This window comes from Plectropomus leopardus, chromosome 5 (assembly GCF_008729295.1).
Source record: "Plectropomus leopardus isolate mb chromosome 5, YSFRI_Pleo_2.0, whole genome shotgun sequence".
NCBI classification, from domain to species: domain Eukaryota; kingdom Metazoa; phylum Chordata; class Actinopteri; order Perciformes; family Serranidae; genus Plectropomus; species Plectropomus leopardus.
The window spans coordinates 16,342,891-16,360,827 of NC_056467.1; the positions used below are offsets into that span (position 1 = coordinate 16,342,891).

The window sequence follows — 17,937 nt, forward strand, 5'->3', positions numbered from 1 at the left end:
TCTGTTGCCGTGATGCCGGCATGCTGTCTAAAATCACACACTAGAGCGACATCAAGCTGCTGTTGTTTAGATCTGTTTAAACACAAAGTAGGCAGACAGAAGTGACTCTCTAGTGGCCTTTCCCCCATCACCCAATCAGCTGTTCGAAGACTAGGTAGAATTTAATTCGACTAATATTTTGTTTGGTTTACTACAGCTCTACTGCACACTCAAAAATATCTCTTAGGTAGAGAAAGAAACTTGTAGCATTGGTTTGAAATTTTAAGTTATGAAATAGAAGGCATGTTATGTGAATGGTAGAATTTTTTTTACAATGTTATTGGAAAGCAGAAAAGTAGAAGGAGGAGAGCGTGTTTAGCAAAAACAGACTTGCTTATGTTTGGTGTTAATCCCATCACAGTGCTTATCAAGGCCGAGGATTGTCAAATCTATCATGCAGGTGCCATCCATCCTGAACAAAGCACGCTGGTGTGAATGAGCCTTTTATTACGCTGTCTTCAGCCAACAGGTAGAGCGCAAAAAGGAGCAGTCATGTTACACACTCATACACACACACGTGCCATGCTTTCGAAAGAGGCAGGAAAGTCGGAGTGCCCCAAAAAAGGATGTGTCATTTGTTTTGCAGTTGGCATAACGACCAGGAATGCTGTTTGTGGAGGCATCCAGGTTTAGAAAAAAAAACGGAGGGAGTTGACTTTCGGTGAACAGTTTGTCACTGACTGAAAAACCAAGGAGGGGCAAAGTAGGAACTGTGCATTTGTTCTCTATGACTGACACACCTAATGGCCGCGAACTACGGCGTAAAAAAAGGTCTAGAACAAACTTGGCTGCGATCCAGCTGCAGTGGGAATACCACAATACTTGCATATGATTCCAAAAGCAGCGTAGGCGGGTGTGCAAGCATGTGAGAGTACCGTACAGCGTAGGAAAAACCTCACATTGAACGTCTGACATCAGTGGAGCATTTCAGTGTCTTTTAAAAAAAAAAATATATTTCACATCAAACCAGAGATTTCTCTAATAATTGCTAAAGGTCTTATTTCTTTTATGTCACATCTGTCAGAATTCCTGATTGTCAAAGTGCTTTGAATTAAAAAACAAAATCTTAATAAAAAATAAAAAATATTGTATGATATAATAGCTAAAAAGATTGATACCACTCTCATATCTGTAAGGTAAATTGTAACTGGATCCAGCAGACGGTAAGCTTTTCACAATCAGGAGAAAAAGCCAGTGCACGTATCTCCTGAAAAAAACAACTATTCCTATGAATTCCATACATTTTCCTGCTTTTATTGGCATTTAAAGTCATACAAACACAATTCATCAGATACAACTGGAAAACTACAATAAACTCCCTCCAGGTATCTACCCCAACAGAATCTCATCCCCGCTGCAATCAAACAGAATCACTCACACAAAAATTACAAGTACATATAGACATTTATTTTGACAGAAACCACAGGTGAGACATTGTGAGGTAACAAAAACACAATTCTAAATTTCAGGTGATTATACACTGTAGAAAACATACTCAGTATATTATATTCAATTTCTGTCAATATATCTCCCTAAATCCTACACACTGGACCTTTTAAGGACTGTGTATTTTTTGTCTCTTTCTCTGCAGTCAAAGATACACTAACATCACCGTATCAGATCTCACTCCTGAAAGTTTTACAACACATGAACAATTGAGAATATCATCAGACCTCAAGAGCTTTTTGTTGCTTCCTTTGTTCTAATGAGCGTTTAGAGCATTGGAAGTCTTTCCCTTGGCCGCTGTGAGAAGTGAGGTAATGATTAACACTCAGGGTAGTGCAATCCAGGGCTCCTCCCTTCACACCCAGTGTCTCAATACTGCAAGTGACCATGATTCACCACACACACGCACACACACACACACACCTGTTAACTGTCATACAGCCTTACCCTGATGTCTCATGTGAAGATGGGACAGCCTGTACTTAAATGAATACTCACAGAGTGGTAATTGATCATTTCTGCACTGAATAACTGTGTTTGGGCACATCTGGCGAATTTGTGACCAGATGTTTGTGAAAGCGAGGCGCTGAAGCTTATTGCTGTGCTGCGGTCAGCTGATAACAGTTAACGCAGGTCGCATGATGATAATAAAGACCAACATTTAACAGTCCTTGAGTGTGTGTGTGTGTGTGTGTATGCGTGTCTTAAACTTTAAACTGTGTGTGTCTGTGTGTGTGTGTGTGTGTGTGTGTGTGTGTGTGTAATCATTACCGTCTCAAGTTTCCAGGCTGCACATCCTTCCTTCCATTTCCTCTCACAGACTTGGAGCTTTTGTAAGACCCTCCCACCTGCTCATCACCCCACAGCTGGTCTGCCTATCACCAGATAACTTCTACTCTCTACTGAGCTTCCTATTAGTTTCCTCTCCATCTACTTAACTCGGCTATTTCCTGTCACTTTATGACCCGTATTAAGGAAGCACTGCCTCTCCGGTAATGTATTACGGAGGGCTGTTAAGAGGATAGTGAAAAACCTTTATGTAAAATAAATTCACATGCACCTATAATCATTGTATGTTAACCAGAACGCAAAAGATTCAGCCATTTTCATCTTTTTTTCTTTTCATTTCATTTCATTTCATGTGTATTTGTACAGGGACAGGTATATAGCATAACACTGATGCTGCATACTACAACATTTACAGCCTAAGCTAATTTGCAGTGCCTGTCCCTAGATGGGCCTTAAATTTAAATACATGATTAAACATAAAGTACTGTAAAAAAAAAAAAAAAATGATTTGACACAATTTGACACAACACCAACCATAATACAAAACAAGCAGTAAAGGGATAGTTCAAAAAGAAAACAGAAGAAAACACCATGAAGCAATATTATATGAAATTGTTGCTTAAGAAAACACACATATTAATATAATTAGTGAACTGTAAAAAACACAGAGCATTATAATATGTAAGCACTAAAAAAGCAGAATATAATCAACAGACAGGCTTAACAGCTGTATTTAGGGAGGCGGAGCTCATGCAGGTGATGATGACAGGACGTAGGTATGTCATATATAGGTCTTTAGTGCGTTTGCATCATTGCAATGTGAAAGCAAAACTAACCGGATCAAATGTTTACACAGTAACCAAAATTTGAACCTTGGTTTGGACTTCCAGTTGTGAAAAGGCCCTTAGTTTCACGTGCGGTTTGTGGTGGGGCTACCAAATACTTCAAAGCTTCATTCATATATATCAATATATGTTATCACAATACTCATCACAAAACAATTACATAACAATTATATTGTACTGCGACTAAAGTATGGTGATAATATCATAATGAGGGTCCTCTGGTGACTCCTGCCCCTAGAAATAAGAAGAGAAAATAATGTATAATACACATCACCTTCTTTTTAGTCATAGTTTGCCCAACTCTTTGTAAACAATCATATTTTAACATTTGTTATAGGAACAATTTTCAGTGTTTTTTGTCCAAAAAAAAAAAAAAACTGCAGTAATTAGAAAAGTTGCTGCAGTAGTATAAATATTGTACATTTTTATTTGTGTCGTTTTTCTTTACCTTTTTTTTTTATCAGTACTCATCTTTATATTCCAGTTCAAGCTCTGGTAAAAACCTAAAAACTAAACACATGTCAGAGTGCTGATGGAGACATATCTTAAAAGTTTGTGGTTTATTTTTTCTAATGCTTGAGTTACTTCAGAAAAAGCTGCTGCTGACATTGTCTGTGGTGGTTTTGCACTTCGTGCACTTTCTGACACACACAAAGACACAGTCGCACTCACAGTCACACAAGATGAAGTAGGTAATATCTCTGGAATGCATTTAATCATCTCTTAACAGGCATGGTTGTAAATATTGCTTTAATAAGCATCTCCAGTCTGCTTATGTCAAGTTATTGAAAATATTGTTCTTTTGTGTTTGTGGTGAGAGTGCTTGCTGTTTGCTGTTGAAGCCCTCCTGTTCTGGGACCAACCCGTGCCGTACCTACCAAACCTGTTAATACCCTCTCTGCCCTGAGACTCAAGAGAGGCAGCATGTTTTCTAGACAAGACGATGTTTGTGTGTGTGTGCGCGTACTCTGAGAACAACTCACTAATACACACACACAAGCACACGCACACAAACTGGTACAGACTGTGTCAAACTCTGGGGTCAATGACCTCCCTTGCCTTAATAAACCGCCTTTGTTTTTGTTTTTTCTCTCACACTGTCTCATTATCATTCAACACTCGTTTTGTATGTGCTGGTACTAAACGTGAAATTTTTCTTCAACTGACCCAGCAAGTTATCAGCTGGAGGCAGGGAAACTGGTCTGACATGGAAATATTTTAATAACCTTTTTTTGTCTGCTCTGACTAGTGTGATAAAACTTCGTTCCCGCCCTGTCACACACTTGATTTTTAAATAAGTGAGGCTATTAACATGTGAATGTCTGCTGCATTAGTAATAGTAAGGAGAGTGTGAGTGTGAGTGTGAGTGTGTGTGTGTGTGTGTGTGAAACCAAAACTTACAAATGTTTCCTGTAAGGATGAGAGAGGTAGAGGCCTAACAGGTGCTACCACATCAGGTTAATGACCCTCAGCTTTGTCTTACGGCAATCCTGCAGGCGTAAGACTCCACATACTGTAATAACGGTGCTCACACACTCAGTATGTGACAAAATTAGTCATGGCCGGGCCCCCAGGAATCGCCCCAGGTCTTTAAATCCATCATGTGATGCCCTTTGGCCCCCGTTTTTTAACATCACAAACCCCATGAAGTGAGTCGTTTCACTATCAGAGTTTGACCCATTTGATCCGCTAACATTTTGAAAGTCTTGAAGAGCCGCATTGAATCATTTTATCTCCATTCAAGTTAGCGGAGTGCTAAACAGGAAGTATCAGCTCGGTTGTCTCTCGTGCTCCTGCTCTGTGGGCCGCACAGTGCAGAAGAAACGCAAATCATCAGGGTCATTTGATATGTGGCAGGTGAACTTTTTTGGCTTCACGCGCCACTGAGCAACTTTCATAGGAATGAACAGGACCTCCCTCCAGCGTTGCATCCACGTCTCTTTCTACATCCACAAACTCAATGCAACCACTGTTAGATGTTAGTTTCGACTGCCAACAGCGAACATAATCTAGGTCTCCTGCCGATGTCCACACAGTTTTGTTGTTCACAATGTAGCATTATCAATGAAAAATTAGGGCGCAACCCCTGATGCTTTTTTCAGTGGGTGCTTTCATCCCAGCGACTGGACGCCATTAGTCTTCGCTGCTGAATGTCATCTTGTTTGCTGATAGGCCGATGGCAGTCACCAAGACAAATATAAACCAATAATGATGTTCAGCTGATAAATCAGAATGCATAATATTTAAAGTGTAAACAGAGAGAACAATTATATGCACATCACAAAGGTGCAAGGCTATGAGGAAATAAGTAATGCCTGCACACATACTCCGTGCTACACAAGCTTAATAGAGACATTTCAATCGTACTTGGATGTTCATCAGTTCAAAATAATGCAGTTCATGCCATAAATTAAGCCTCTATTTTTAGGAGGGATCGTACCCGGTATCATTATTCTAAAGTGATTACATTGTGCAAATAACATTTACTTCGTCGTCATAAGTTAAAGAAAAAATGCTTGTATATTATCACTTTTAATGACTGCAAATATTGTAATTGAAAATGAGAAGAGTAAAGACAAGAAAGGCATATTTTTATACTATTGAAAAAGCAGAAAATATGCAGCTGTTTACCCTCAGCTGGTACCTTGACCCAGTAAACCGCAATGTTGCCTCTCAGGTGTTTTCTTTCTTTACAATCCTGTTTGAAGCTAAATTTAACTTTATCAGCTTTATCTCGCCCTGGGTTTCCTTTCAGCTTATTTTCTGAATACCGAGTGCCAAAGCAGCTCAGTGTTTATCCAATCCTGCCATCTTGACATAAACTTTCTTATCATATGAACTTTACCCCAATTTTTAGTTGACCTGAGGTTGATTCGGTTGTTTCCTTTGATGCTAAAAGTCAGGGTCAAGGATAACAGGTTTCACCATGTTCATACACATTCATACCGTTCACAGTACTGCCCTACCCGTCTTTGCACCCAGTGTTCCCCCCCTGAAAGTGGGACGAGATGGTCCCTCACGGGGGTGTAGGGAACATCTAATTGAGCCCACAGGGAGAAAATGCAGGCACAAACACCCACACGCACCTTGTTTTTCAGCCCTTTTGTTTGGATTCCATTCAGGTGACTATAAGCAGCAGGTTAATGTATGTATGTGCAGTCCAAAGGTTAAATAACACTCCCTCTGCCCATCTGTCCAGCACCCCCCACCCAACTGACTTTGACAATAGGTTGTTGAGCTCAGTGCTACCAGACTGTGAGAGGCGATTTTAGTGAAGTTGGGATTGAAACGTCAAATGACAATTAGCAAACCAAGCTCCTCACGACGTTCTTAAGTAGCCATTTTGCAGGTTTTCATTGTATAAGTGGTTTAAGGAGGTGAGGATAATCACATTTCCATTTTTTAAAGCATTTTAATAACTTACATTTGTTAAAAAAATAGATGCAAAGTTCATTCTTACCTTAGAAAAAGAACTTGGCATAACATATATAATCATCCTCAAAATTAGGAGCTATACATTAAATCTCTTACCCCGACTCGCCCGCACTACAAAACTAGTCCTTTCACTCATTTTTAAACTAGTGAAGTGCCTGCTCAAAACGTGCCTGATCTGAACGTGCTGACTGCCTGGCCTCTGTTAGCGCTGCTTGTGGTTTTCTCAAAAAGTCCTCAAAACTCGACACTGCGCTTCCTTGGGTCCTCAGCAATGCACCCGCCAGGTGTGAAGGTGATCAAATAAACGGTTGTCAAGAAAAACTGAGGGACAGACACACAGACAGATAGACAGTCAGAGACACTTGATGTTAATTTGGAGTTAACTGAGATTAGATTGAATGTATTTGAAGCACTTCATCCGTCTTAATATCCTGCAGGCAGTCGTGTGTAATGCGACAGGTGTCACACATGCCTGTTTCTGTCTGTCCACTCGAGTCTCGACTGAGACAGCCGTGTCTGGGCTGCTGTGTGTGAAAGCAGAGCTTTAGCAGGGCTTATCGAGACAAATCCAGCCAATGCTGAATCATTCTAATCATCTGATAGATCCAGCGGGCTGCTGGTGGGATTATTGCGATTCCCTCTCGAGCGACAGCAGTACAAGGTGTGGGAGCTGGACAGAGGCCTCCTCTGTGCCCGCTGAGAGAGCGACGAGGATTGTTTATTGGCTAGCTGCTGGTATCTGGGTGGCTGCTGTGGGGTCACTGTGCCCTGATGATGACCTGGTTTGGTGAGGTCAAGTGGTCACAGTCACCTCGATCCACTGTGAGGACACACAAATCAAACATGCATAAATAAACAAAATATTCCTTTGTTTGCCCTTATTCCTAATAAGATAATATTCCTACTAAGCTGTTAACATGGCTAATGAAAATGAATATTCCTCTAATATTAACAAATGTTGAGACTTATATTCCAAATATGCTTTATACATGACCAAATAATGCTCCTAAAACCTAAATAATAGTGGGATATCCCTCATGTCTTAGTTAGACAATGCTTCATTTGGACAAAGATCTAATGTGGAATCTTTAAAAAATGCTGTTTACGTGACTTGGATCAAATTCAGAATAATGTCATATTTAGAATAAAAGTGGCATATTAGTGTCATGTTAACTCAGTCATTGTGGTTCTTTTGTGCACTTAACTTTTTTGTGGTTCATCACTTGAACATTGACTGTTGTACAACTTTATTGTGTGTTACATAGTGTGTGACCCCGTGAGCTGCAGTGCTATCAGTGTTTATACTAAGCTTAGGTAACGAATAACTGTCATTGGCTGATAGCACAAATGCCATAAAAAGAACTTGCCTTTTATAAAACTAGGCAGACGTGCAGGAGGAACAAAACAAGATCCCACTTTCTAAATGAAGAAACCTTGAGGAGATTCTCCATATTTGTCAGAATTTGATTTTTATGTGATGTATTTCCATTTCCTTTACAACATAATGAAGTGACACACAGTCTTTGTTACTGAATTTGTCTTCATTATCTTATCTTAGCGTTGAATAAGGGTTTGTTTTGTCCTTCCCAGTCCCATGCTCCAACATGTTTTATCTGACCAGATCAGATTAGACTTTAGATTAGCCCGCTAAAGACCACCGGGAGACGTGTTTGCAACCTTGGCCTGGCTTTGGTGTGTGTGTGTGTGTGTGTGTGTGTGTGTGTGTGTGTGTGTGTGTGTGTGTGTGTGTGTGTGTGTGTGTGTGTGTGTGTGTGTGTGTGTGTGTGTGTGTGTGTGTGTGTGGGGTATAAAGGTTAATCAGCATGTATGTTGTTTTTTTTTTTCACATTTTCACGGAAACATATGAAGGCCATAAGAGCTCTTGCATTCTTTGCTTTTTGCTTTGGGTTTGAACCAACATGGATGTTTTTACAACACACACACACACACACACACACACACACACACACACCCTTCACATGCTGTTTTCACTGCAGGTATAAACTGAAAACAATGAGTGTATGTACAGCAAATGTTAGGGCTTTGCTATTTATCCCGTTTGTTTGTTTTTTTTTTCATTATTGCAATATCAACTTGGGTGATAAACACATCACAAAAGAATACATCATCAAAGAAAGACTGTTATATTGCACATATTAGATGATTTTGGTTTGACGATAGTTTCAGTAGAAAACGCCCATTAAAATGGAACTATGGGGGCGCCTGGTTGCCGCTGGTTCGATTCCAACCTGCAGCCCTTTGCTGCATCGCATCCTCTCTCTCTCCCCCTTTCAAGCTGAAGCTGTCCTATCCTAATAAAGGCAAAAAATAAAAATAATCTTTAAAAAAAGCAACTATCTATCTTTTTTTTGTCCAGTTCAGTGTTCAGTTGGAAATAGAAATTCTTTTTTACCCAGCAAGAAATTTGTAGTATCTGTTGCAGTATAATGAGAGCAGCAGAAAGGCAGAACTAAGTACACAAAAATCTGTTTATTTATTATAAGTAATATCATTGTTAAAGATATTTATCTTAATACATGTTATATATTTTCCTCACATTGTGCAGCCTTAGTATATGTTCTTCATTGTGAATCTTGTCTCATAATTCGTTTTCAACAGTCCTCTTATTATTGTTATTTGGGGGCGCCTCGTGGCTCAGTGAATAGAGTGGCACCCCATATACGGCAGTTGTATCCTTGCTGCAGCGGCCACGGGTTCGATTCCGGCCACAAAAAAAAAGAGTCATAGAATTGCATTTATTTTTTTCCAGTCTTGATACTGATTACTTGTTATTTAAAGACTTCATACAGTTTTTTCTTTGTCAAGGTAAATTAAGGTGAAATTTAAGATCACTTTAAAGAGAAATTAGAATTTACTAGTTGGAGAAAGATTAAGCAGCCAATATTTGTACTGTGGTTTTAACTAAATCAACATCAAGTAACACATGTTATTCAGTAATTTTATCATACTCAGCTTTACTGACTTTATTTTAGATGTTTTCTTATACTGAAACCTTTAGGGTTTCCGAACAAACAAGTGAGAAAAAGTTGCTTACCAATCTAATCAGTGATATCAAATCTTGATTTATCAATACATATTGATCCTGAATATTTGAAACGGTTTCATTATTTATTTTTTTTCTGCACCAGTATCTTGAACCAGCTGTACTTTTTCGCTCTCGTATATGTTTGCTATAGTGATTCTTCTGTTCTCTAATCAAAAACAGAAAAGTCATGTTATACATTTTTACATTTATTCTTTAATACAAACTTTACATTTCATTCCCTTAATGTCAAAGTGTCTTCTTAAGTATATAATAAATGGTATAGAATATCACTTTTTTTTCAAGGTATCTAAGTTGGATATTCCAATATTAAGTCCACTAAGTCCAATCAATTATATATTGACTGCTACGATCACAAAGCATGTCATTTGGCTTGAGACTGGTTACCAGTTTAAATTGTTGATAAGTTTGTTGTTGGCTGCCTCTGTGAGTTTGATAACAGGGTGTCATGACACACCTTGTTTATTTAAGAATTTTCAGGCTCATCACCTGCATGACCTCATGCCGTCACCTGACCCCACACCACAGTGAAATGTCACATTGGACTGATTGCTCAACGCTTCCATGTGAGCTCACATACCTGTGTGCGTGTCGGGGAGGGGGGGCTTTGTGTTGAACTGAAAAGCCGTTTGTCCTGTTGACATAACTGTTTTCCCTCCCAGCACACTGACTATGATGAGGCAGGCGGTTTATGTTGCTAAATTCGGTGCATTCACTGTCGCCATTGTAATTGTTCGCTGACACTGTTTATCATCGCTGTTATTTTAACCTGACAACAGGTGAAGATTTGTGCAGTGATTGTTTTGGTTGTGTGAGTCAGAGTTAACCCTCCAATCGCTGTTTTTATTGTTCAGATACAGAACAGAAGAGATAGAAAGCTGTTATTGTAGTGCAGTCCTTGTTCAAAATACAACAAAATCATGAGGGCGACTCCCAATCAGTGCAGTGAAAAGTCACAAGCAAACTTCAGCAAATAAATAATAAAGCAATAAATATACGCAGCCGACAACACGGGTTCTTAAAATAAGAAATAAAAGGAATACCCTTTGTAAAACTGCACCAGAATATGAGTATTCATTGTACAATGGTAAATTCTAATATTGCACCTCATATTACAATTCACAGTGAAATTATGTAGTTTTGTCCAGATAGCAATAATATTGGGACAGTGACATCTGTTTGTGAAACACTTTGGTCCAGATTAAGATGGTTAGCAGAGGATTATTAGTAGGGCTGCACCTGAATCAGAAGTATTTGTGGTGAATCAGAATTGGTTGTTCAGTTCAAATATTTGACTCTTAGTTCTTTTTTTCCATATACTAAAGAGCTTGAGAGTTTAAAAAATGTTTTGGTGGGGTGACAGTGACGGCCATAAAATACAGTAAACAGGCATTGGCTGATGATAAGATAATGGGCCCTTGGGCCATGGGCACAGATATGCAAAAGGCCTCACTACCTCTCTTACATCAGAGCAAAACACAGATCCTGTGGAGGTTTTTGCCCTTTTTGTTGTTGTTTTGCTTGTCTTTGTAGTTGTTATACATCTTTTTGTTGTTTTGTGTCTCTATGGGAATTGTGTTTCTACTTGTGGTAGTCTTAGATGTAATTTTGCATCTTTTTGTAGTTATTTTTGTATTTCTTTGTGGTCTCTTTGAGTCTCTTCCTAGTTGTTAATAATTTCAATAGCACGTTAATTTTAGTGAAAGTTTGCAGGTGATGGCCAGGTGGGCCCCTGACACTTTTGGCCCTTGGGCCTGTAGTTTGGGGTTGGAGGGCTAACACTTTGGGCCCATTCAGTAATCCTCAGTGTAAAGTTATACAACATTTTTTTCTGTTATGATTTATCAGATATACTGTAAGCTGTAAATTCACCACCTCTTAGCAGGAAGCAGAAGACAATGTCACCAGGTGAAGCCTCTCTTTCTTCATGCAGCTGCCTCCGTCTTACCCAGACTCACCCTGGGTCTGGGTCTGCAGCTGCCTGTACTGGAGAGCAGCATGAAAGCGAGGAGCTGTTACTCTGCTTAAAAAAAAACAAAAAACAGCTGGGGGGTCTCTGACTGATGATTGGAATCCTCCACTTTCAGGCGGCAGCTCTATTAATCTGTCGTTTTGGTGACCTGTGGTGCCATTTTCAAAACTCAACACTTGATTCCATGACAGCATATCTTGAAAACAAATGGTCAGGCGTGTCTGGGACCCCATGGTGCATCTGTGCCGCTTTAAACCAGTCTGATGACAGTTTGAATGGTAGGTGGTTTTCAGAGCAGTGCCCTTCCAGTGCACTTAACAAGAAATGCTGCCACGACCAACAACTCATTACAACTACATGAACCTGCGGGAAGTTTCCACTGTGGAAAACCTTTTGAACTTTTGAGTTAAGGACACAAACATTAGAGTGGATACACAATAAGGGCCAGTGAGGGTTAGTGTGCTGGTGACTTTCCTCACATGATCTGTTGCCTAACCCACTACAGTGCATCACATGACTGTTTGGTGCATTACAGAGGGCATCTTAATCCTGTGACCTCAGAGGGCACGCACAAACACAAGATGCTTCTCAATTGGAGCCATGACTGATGGGAAAGGTCACTCTCTCACACCACAGTGTATCCCATGACCCGTAACCAAAGACATGACTTGATTTGGACCTTTTTCTACTTTTAGCACTCTTTTACTGCCACCATCCACTCTTGATTTATAAACATGGCAGCTTAGGTGGTAAGAGACAGGAGGACAATCTGTCTGCACACAGTTTGACCTCCTGCTACACTACGGGTGTGCTCTGAGTGTGAATGAAGCCGGTGAATCTAGTGGTGGTGTGAGAATGAGTGCCGGCTCCTGTGGAGAGTTGGCTGAACAGCCTGTTCTGGTATAAACACATTTCTGTCCTCCAGATTTTTGCACTTGAGACACAGCTGCTTTGTGAGGTTTAGACAGCAGCTTTCACTTTCACAATGTGTGTGTCACAATGTATTTGAGATACTATCAGTAATCCATTCAGTGTCAGCAGCAGGATTGGTTGAATTTCCTGTGTTTCAGGTGGTTTTGGGTGATGTTGCTGCCACCTTGTGGGTATTTCCTGTTAGTGGCCTTACATTTTTGGTAAAGTGCTGCTCAGCAGTGATGAGTGTTGGGAGCGGTGTCCTTCCGCATTGTCACTAAGTAAAATAGTGTCAACAGTGAATGAAAGTGCAGAGCACTTAAAGGGAGCCGAAACGTGGAAATCTAATAAGAAAAAAAAATCCTGTGACTACTGCTTTAACAAAATTTAAAGCAACCCCTTTAACTAAAAGATATTAGATTAGAGATACATATGTTGACATGCAGTAATGCTGGCTGATGTATTTGTCAATTTGTCCACTTTAGCATGGATTTAACAATACATGCAGATAGGCATATCTTAAAGGAATACCTCACTCTGCAAATAACCATTTGTTTCTCAGTCACTTTCCCGGTGTTACATTGAACTAGTGAAGTAAACTTTCATTTTCCTCACATGCCTCCACAGTGAGCGAAGAACCAAAAACAAAATATTCTTGATGAACTGGTTTCAAAGGGGGTCTGTGTTTTACAATAGCAAAACTGTATCAACACCTTCATTTACAAACTCTTAACACAACTCCTGCAGTGCAATGCAAGTCTCATTTATCCAGCAGAATGCACAGTACTTCCCAAACACATGTATTTGTTTCTAAAACCACAATACATAAAACTAAACTAATAGTGAAAGTTTTATATGGTCTCTGCAAAGCTAGAACCTATTGTCAAAAACAGTCATTTTACTTGAGTACACAGGAGCGGATGGTTTACTGCTGCTTCTATTAGTTTTTTTATTTGTGTTATTGTGTGACTTTGATGTTTTAAAGCACTGGTTCCCAACATGAGTCTCCCAACCTCCACTAAGGGCTGCCAAAGCTCCATGTGACAGGGAGAGGAAAACACTAAATTTGTAAAAAAGAAAAAAAAAAAAAAAAACACCGTTAAATATGTTTGATTGTTAGTGTTTGATTGTTAAAAAAAAAAGTACCCCAGCAGCTCCCATGTTCAGTGAGGTAAAATTACTGTTTTTGTCGATGGAATCTGGCTTTGGAAAGATTTTTTTGGATAAATTTTACTTTAATATCGAACAATACATCCATTTACAAACTCAATGGATGTATTGTTTGATATTGGTATTTTGTACTTTTGCTGTTGTTAAACACAGACCCATATGACATTCACCTTTTTTGAACTCTCCATTGAACATAGCGGCATTAGAAAAAAAAATGTCTTCTTCATGATTTTAAAGTAACACGAAGTGAATAATTGATAAACAAATGATCATTAAACTGCACCTTCTCAAGACTTAACAAAAATGCATACTGGCACTGGAATGTAGAAAAATGTTACTGTGGTTTAGGTGATATCTTAGCCACTATAGTGTCACTGTAGTATTGAAAATATTGTATTATTATGCTCAGCTACACCCGTTGTAATCTTCCTGTCTCTTGTCTTCTTTCTTGCTGTGTTCCTCTGCAGGTTATCACCTGTTTCGGCCTCTCTGTGCTGTCCTACCGCTACGTGGGCTTTGCTGTGGTGGCCCTGCTGGTGGAGATTAACTCTGTGTTCCTGCACCTCCGGCAGATGCTGCGTATGGCCGGCAACACCAAAGGCACGCAGTACCGGGTCAACAGCATCATCAACCTCGGCACATACGTGGTGTTCCGCATCAACACGCTGGCCTGGATGACCCGCTGGCTGGTGCTCAACAGGGACAAGGTGCCCCTTCTGGCCTACACGCTGGGCAGCGTGGGCATGGCCATCATGACGGCCATGAATATCGTGCTGTTTTATCGGCTACTCAGGAGCGACTTTTTGAAGAGCAGCACCCGGGAGACCAAGAAAGAGAAGGAGATGTAGAGAGGAGGCGGCACAAGAAGGATTATAACTCATGAACACACTTGTTACTGTATGTCAACGCCCTGTGGCTGAGATTCGGTACTTGTAATACACTCAAAGCTTTATCTCTCATACTTTGCAGGTACATACAAGGTGAAATCTGATGGCCTTACTTCAGACACTGAGCACACACAGCCTTTGAGTTAAAAGCTACATTTATTCGTAGTTTGAACTTAAGCTTGTGGTCAGGTCAGTAGCATTAGTGGCTAATGGTAGATGGAGGATTCTTCATATGAACAATGTAAGGTTTTGTAAAACAACACCAAACGCCTTATTTCCCACAGGGTGTTTCAACTAAATCTGTTCTAAAATCCAGTTTACCATAAGCGAAGACGCACTATTTGTATGAAGAAACCGCCAAAACTTCCACAGAAACACAGGAATCAAGTACGAATATCTCAAGTATATTCTTTTATTTAATTATATTATATACATATACTCTTGTGGGCTATTTAAAATCTCACATGATGTTTATTTACCACAGAGCTAAAAGAAATCAAACCCATCCAAACCTTCTTAGCACTGCAGATGGGAATACATCTCTTTTTTTCCAACAAATCTCCTCAACTAAAAACCAGCCGCTACCTCAGAAAGCTTCTAACAGTTCTTTGCCTCTCTCCAACACAAGCTTCGGTGTCAGTGTTTGGAAGGTTCATTATTATTATAGCAGAGAAATGTGTTTAAAAATGATATTTGTCTGTAATAATATACAGCAAATACCAATCCTCACTTAAATGAATACTTCACTCATTAAATGACCATGTGTATATCAGTTACTCACCCCGCGTTTGGTTGAATTTCTGAAGAAAAGTGTTTTTCTTTCATGCCTCTGTGGTGAAGGAAGAATCTTAAAACAGTGAAAATTCTTGATTGAATTAATTTGGAGAAATGGCATTTGTGTTCAACAACATCAAAACTATATCAAAACATCTTTTTACAAAATCTCACACAACCTGTGCAGTATAATCCAAGACTCATTTATCAAGTCTTTTGCTCAGTACTTCCTAAACACATGCATTTTTGCTAAAATCTGAATATTTCAAATATTTCTGCATAAATAGTCTAATGCCCAGATGAGTAGCACGTCTGGGGAAGTGCATGTTTTTAACCTCTGCTCAATGAAATGCATAAGCAAAGTTCAAATGCATTCACTTGTCCAGGTTTGGTGCTCATGTGGACATTAGACTGTTTATGCAGAAGTGTTTGAAATATTCCCATTTTAGCAAAAATGCATGTTTTGGTAGTACGGTGCAAAAGAGCGGATGGATGAACGTTATTCATGAATGCAATGAAACACAGGGTGAGTAAGTGACATACAAACTCTTTGTGAGGTAAAGTAAGTGGTGAAGTATTCCTTTAAGGAGAGATTCGGGTGGTGGGTGAATACTTTTGCATGTGAATATTGTAGATCGGATGACACAAAACAGAACAGCGTGATATTTTGTTGCTTAAAAAAATTGATATTTTTTTGCTTTGCCAAATTGTATTAAAACATTAAGGAAACATAATTTAGAAATCATGAACAAATCAGTGATGAACCAGTCATTAGTAAGATTTACGTTCTCCATGTACTCTAACCCTTAAACCAGCCTTTGCCCCTCTGATCTGATTGGCAACAGTGCTGGTTGTTGTGTTTGTAAATCTTGGAGGAGCAAAACAAAATCGAGTAAATTTTGACTTGATTGGCTGACATCCAGCAGCAGTCAGTGACAAAGTTACATTTATGTTTTTATGGTTTGTAAATATTCTTTTAGTGGTCTGTGATGGTCTGTAGTCTGCAGAAGGAGCTGTCAGATAGGCAAATGATGTTATTCTTCATTTGGCCTTCGGAGGACAGCACACACCTCAACTTCACCTCAGTGATCTCATCAGCCAGAGGTGTCTTATTTTGTAGCATTTTTGTAGATCTGTGCCTCCTGCCTTTTCATTTGAAATAAGCCAATAAGCACAGAGAGATGCGGAGAAATACTTGAGGTCAGTGTTGGAACAAACAGGTCTGAGATCTCTGAATACAGCAAACTGTGATACACACAGCTGCCTACAACTCACATCAGAGCATTACTGTTCATATGTTGCGTTCACATGGAGAGGGTCGATGGCAAACTGCATATCACAGTCCAGCAGGTCCATGACTTCCCCAATATCGGTCTACCATCACTTAGGATTAAGGTGAGGTTTCCATCTCGTTACTTATAAGGTGAATTACCGCTTCATAATTTATAAAGTAAATGGATAGAGTGAATTACTTGTCATATTTGGCCACATATTTAGTCAGTACAAGTGGCCTTGTAGCAGAATTTTAAAAAACTTGCGTGTGGTGGGTTTGTCTCCTAGTAGTGCTGGGCGCAGTTTGTGGGGGGGGGGGGGGCAAATATGGCTGCACCAATACATGTCTTAAAACACGGGGGATGTGGAATATTAGTGGACATTAATGGAAAACTGACAAAATAATAAACACAGATTTTTTTTTTTTTACTATATTTTACTGCATTCTTTGTAAACAATGCATAGCCATTGCAATATATCATCATACATGCTCGTTGTAGCCATCCAGAAGGAGTCGTTTGTCTTCTGTCTGCATGAGCAGGGTTCCAGTAAGCATGACATGGCATGGAAACATTTGATGCAGTTTTTTGGGGTTTTTTTGTGGTGTTGCTTTTTTGGTGGATAATTTGGGGGGTTAAGTTGTGTATATTAGTAATTTATTTTGAACTAAAAAGAAGTTGTGAAGTAAAGATAACGTGAACATGATGTTCAGTGAATGTCCCTGTTGTGGAAAACGCTTGATCATAGTGAAGCTGATTGTGTAAGTTGTGTAAGTTGTGTAAGTTGTGTTGTTGTGGGGCATTGTGCTGCTGTGGGTCTTATATTCACATTACCCAACGTCTACGAGGGCAAGCTCATAGTCATTTAGTCTGATTATGTTCAAACCCTAAAATCAGGCTGTCCAGCTATATTACAGACACAGTGAACAGACACAAACACACTGCACAGACACAAATCAAATGCAGCTGATTAGATGACACAAACAGCCTAAAAATTTAACTTTGGCCACAATAAAATCATAACTGCACTTAAAAAATGGCACTGTTTTGGAGGAAGTTTAGATTATTGTTGTTGTGGCTGATTCCCAGATTTTAAGATCAAGAATTTTTTATTGTGAATGTAATTTTTTTTGTCCTTTAAATTTTTAGGGCAGCTTAACTTTGTGGTTGTAGTGAAGACAGCTGGTGACAATTGAAGTTCTTTCTAACAAGCGAGCTTAAAATTTGTGAATGTGTTGTATAAGGCTGTAATGTTGTTGGAATTCTGATGCTGTGTGATTTTAGGAATTGTGATAGCAGCCAAGTCAAGATGTAATCTTGTGTAGATGTCGTA

At 39.4% G+C, this 17,937-nt stretch overlaps 1 protein-coding gene across 1 annotated transcript in view; it reads left to right on the forward strand.

The window, feature by feature from the left end:
• tlcd2 (TLC domain containing 2) overlaps positions 1-17,136 on the forward strand; it is a 34,630-nt gene extending 17,494 nt beyond the window's left edge. The window contains exon 4 of the mRNA XM_042486393.1: positions 14,140-17,136. Coding sequence (XP_042342327.1) covers positions 14,140-14,520 — 381 coding nt within the window. The 3' untranslated portion in view covers positions 14,521-17,136. The remainder of the gene's footprint in view (positions 1-14,139) is intronic.
• Positions 17,137-17,937: the final 801 nt, after the last annotated feature.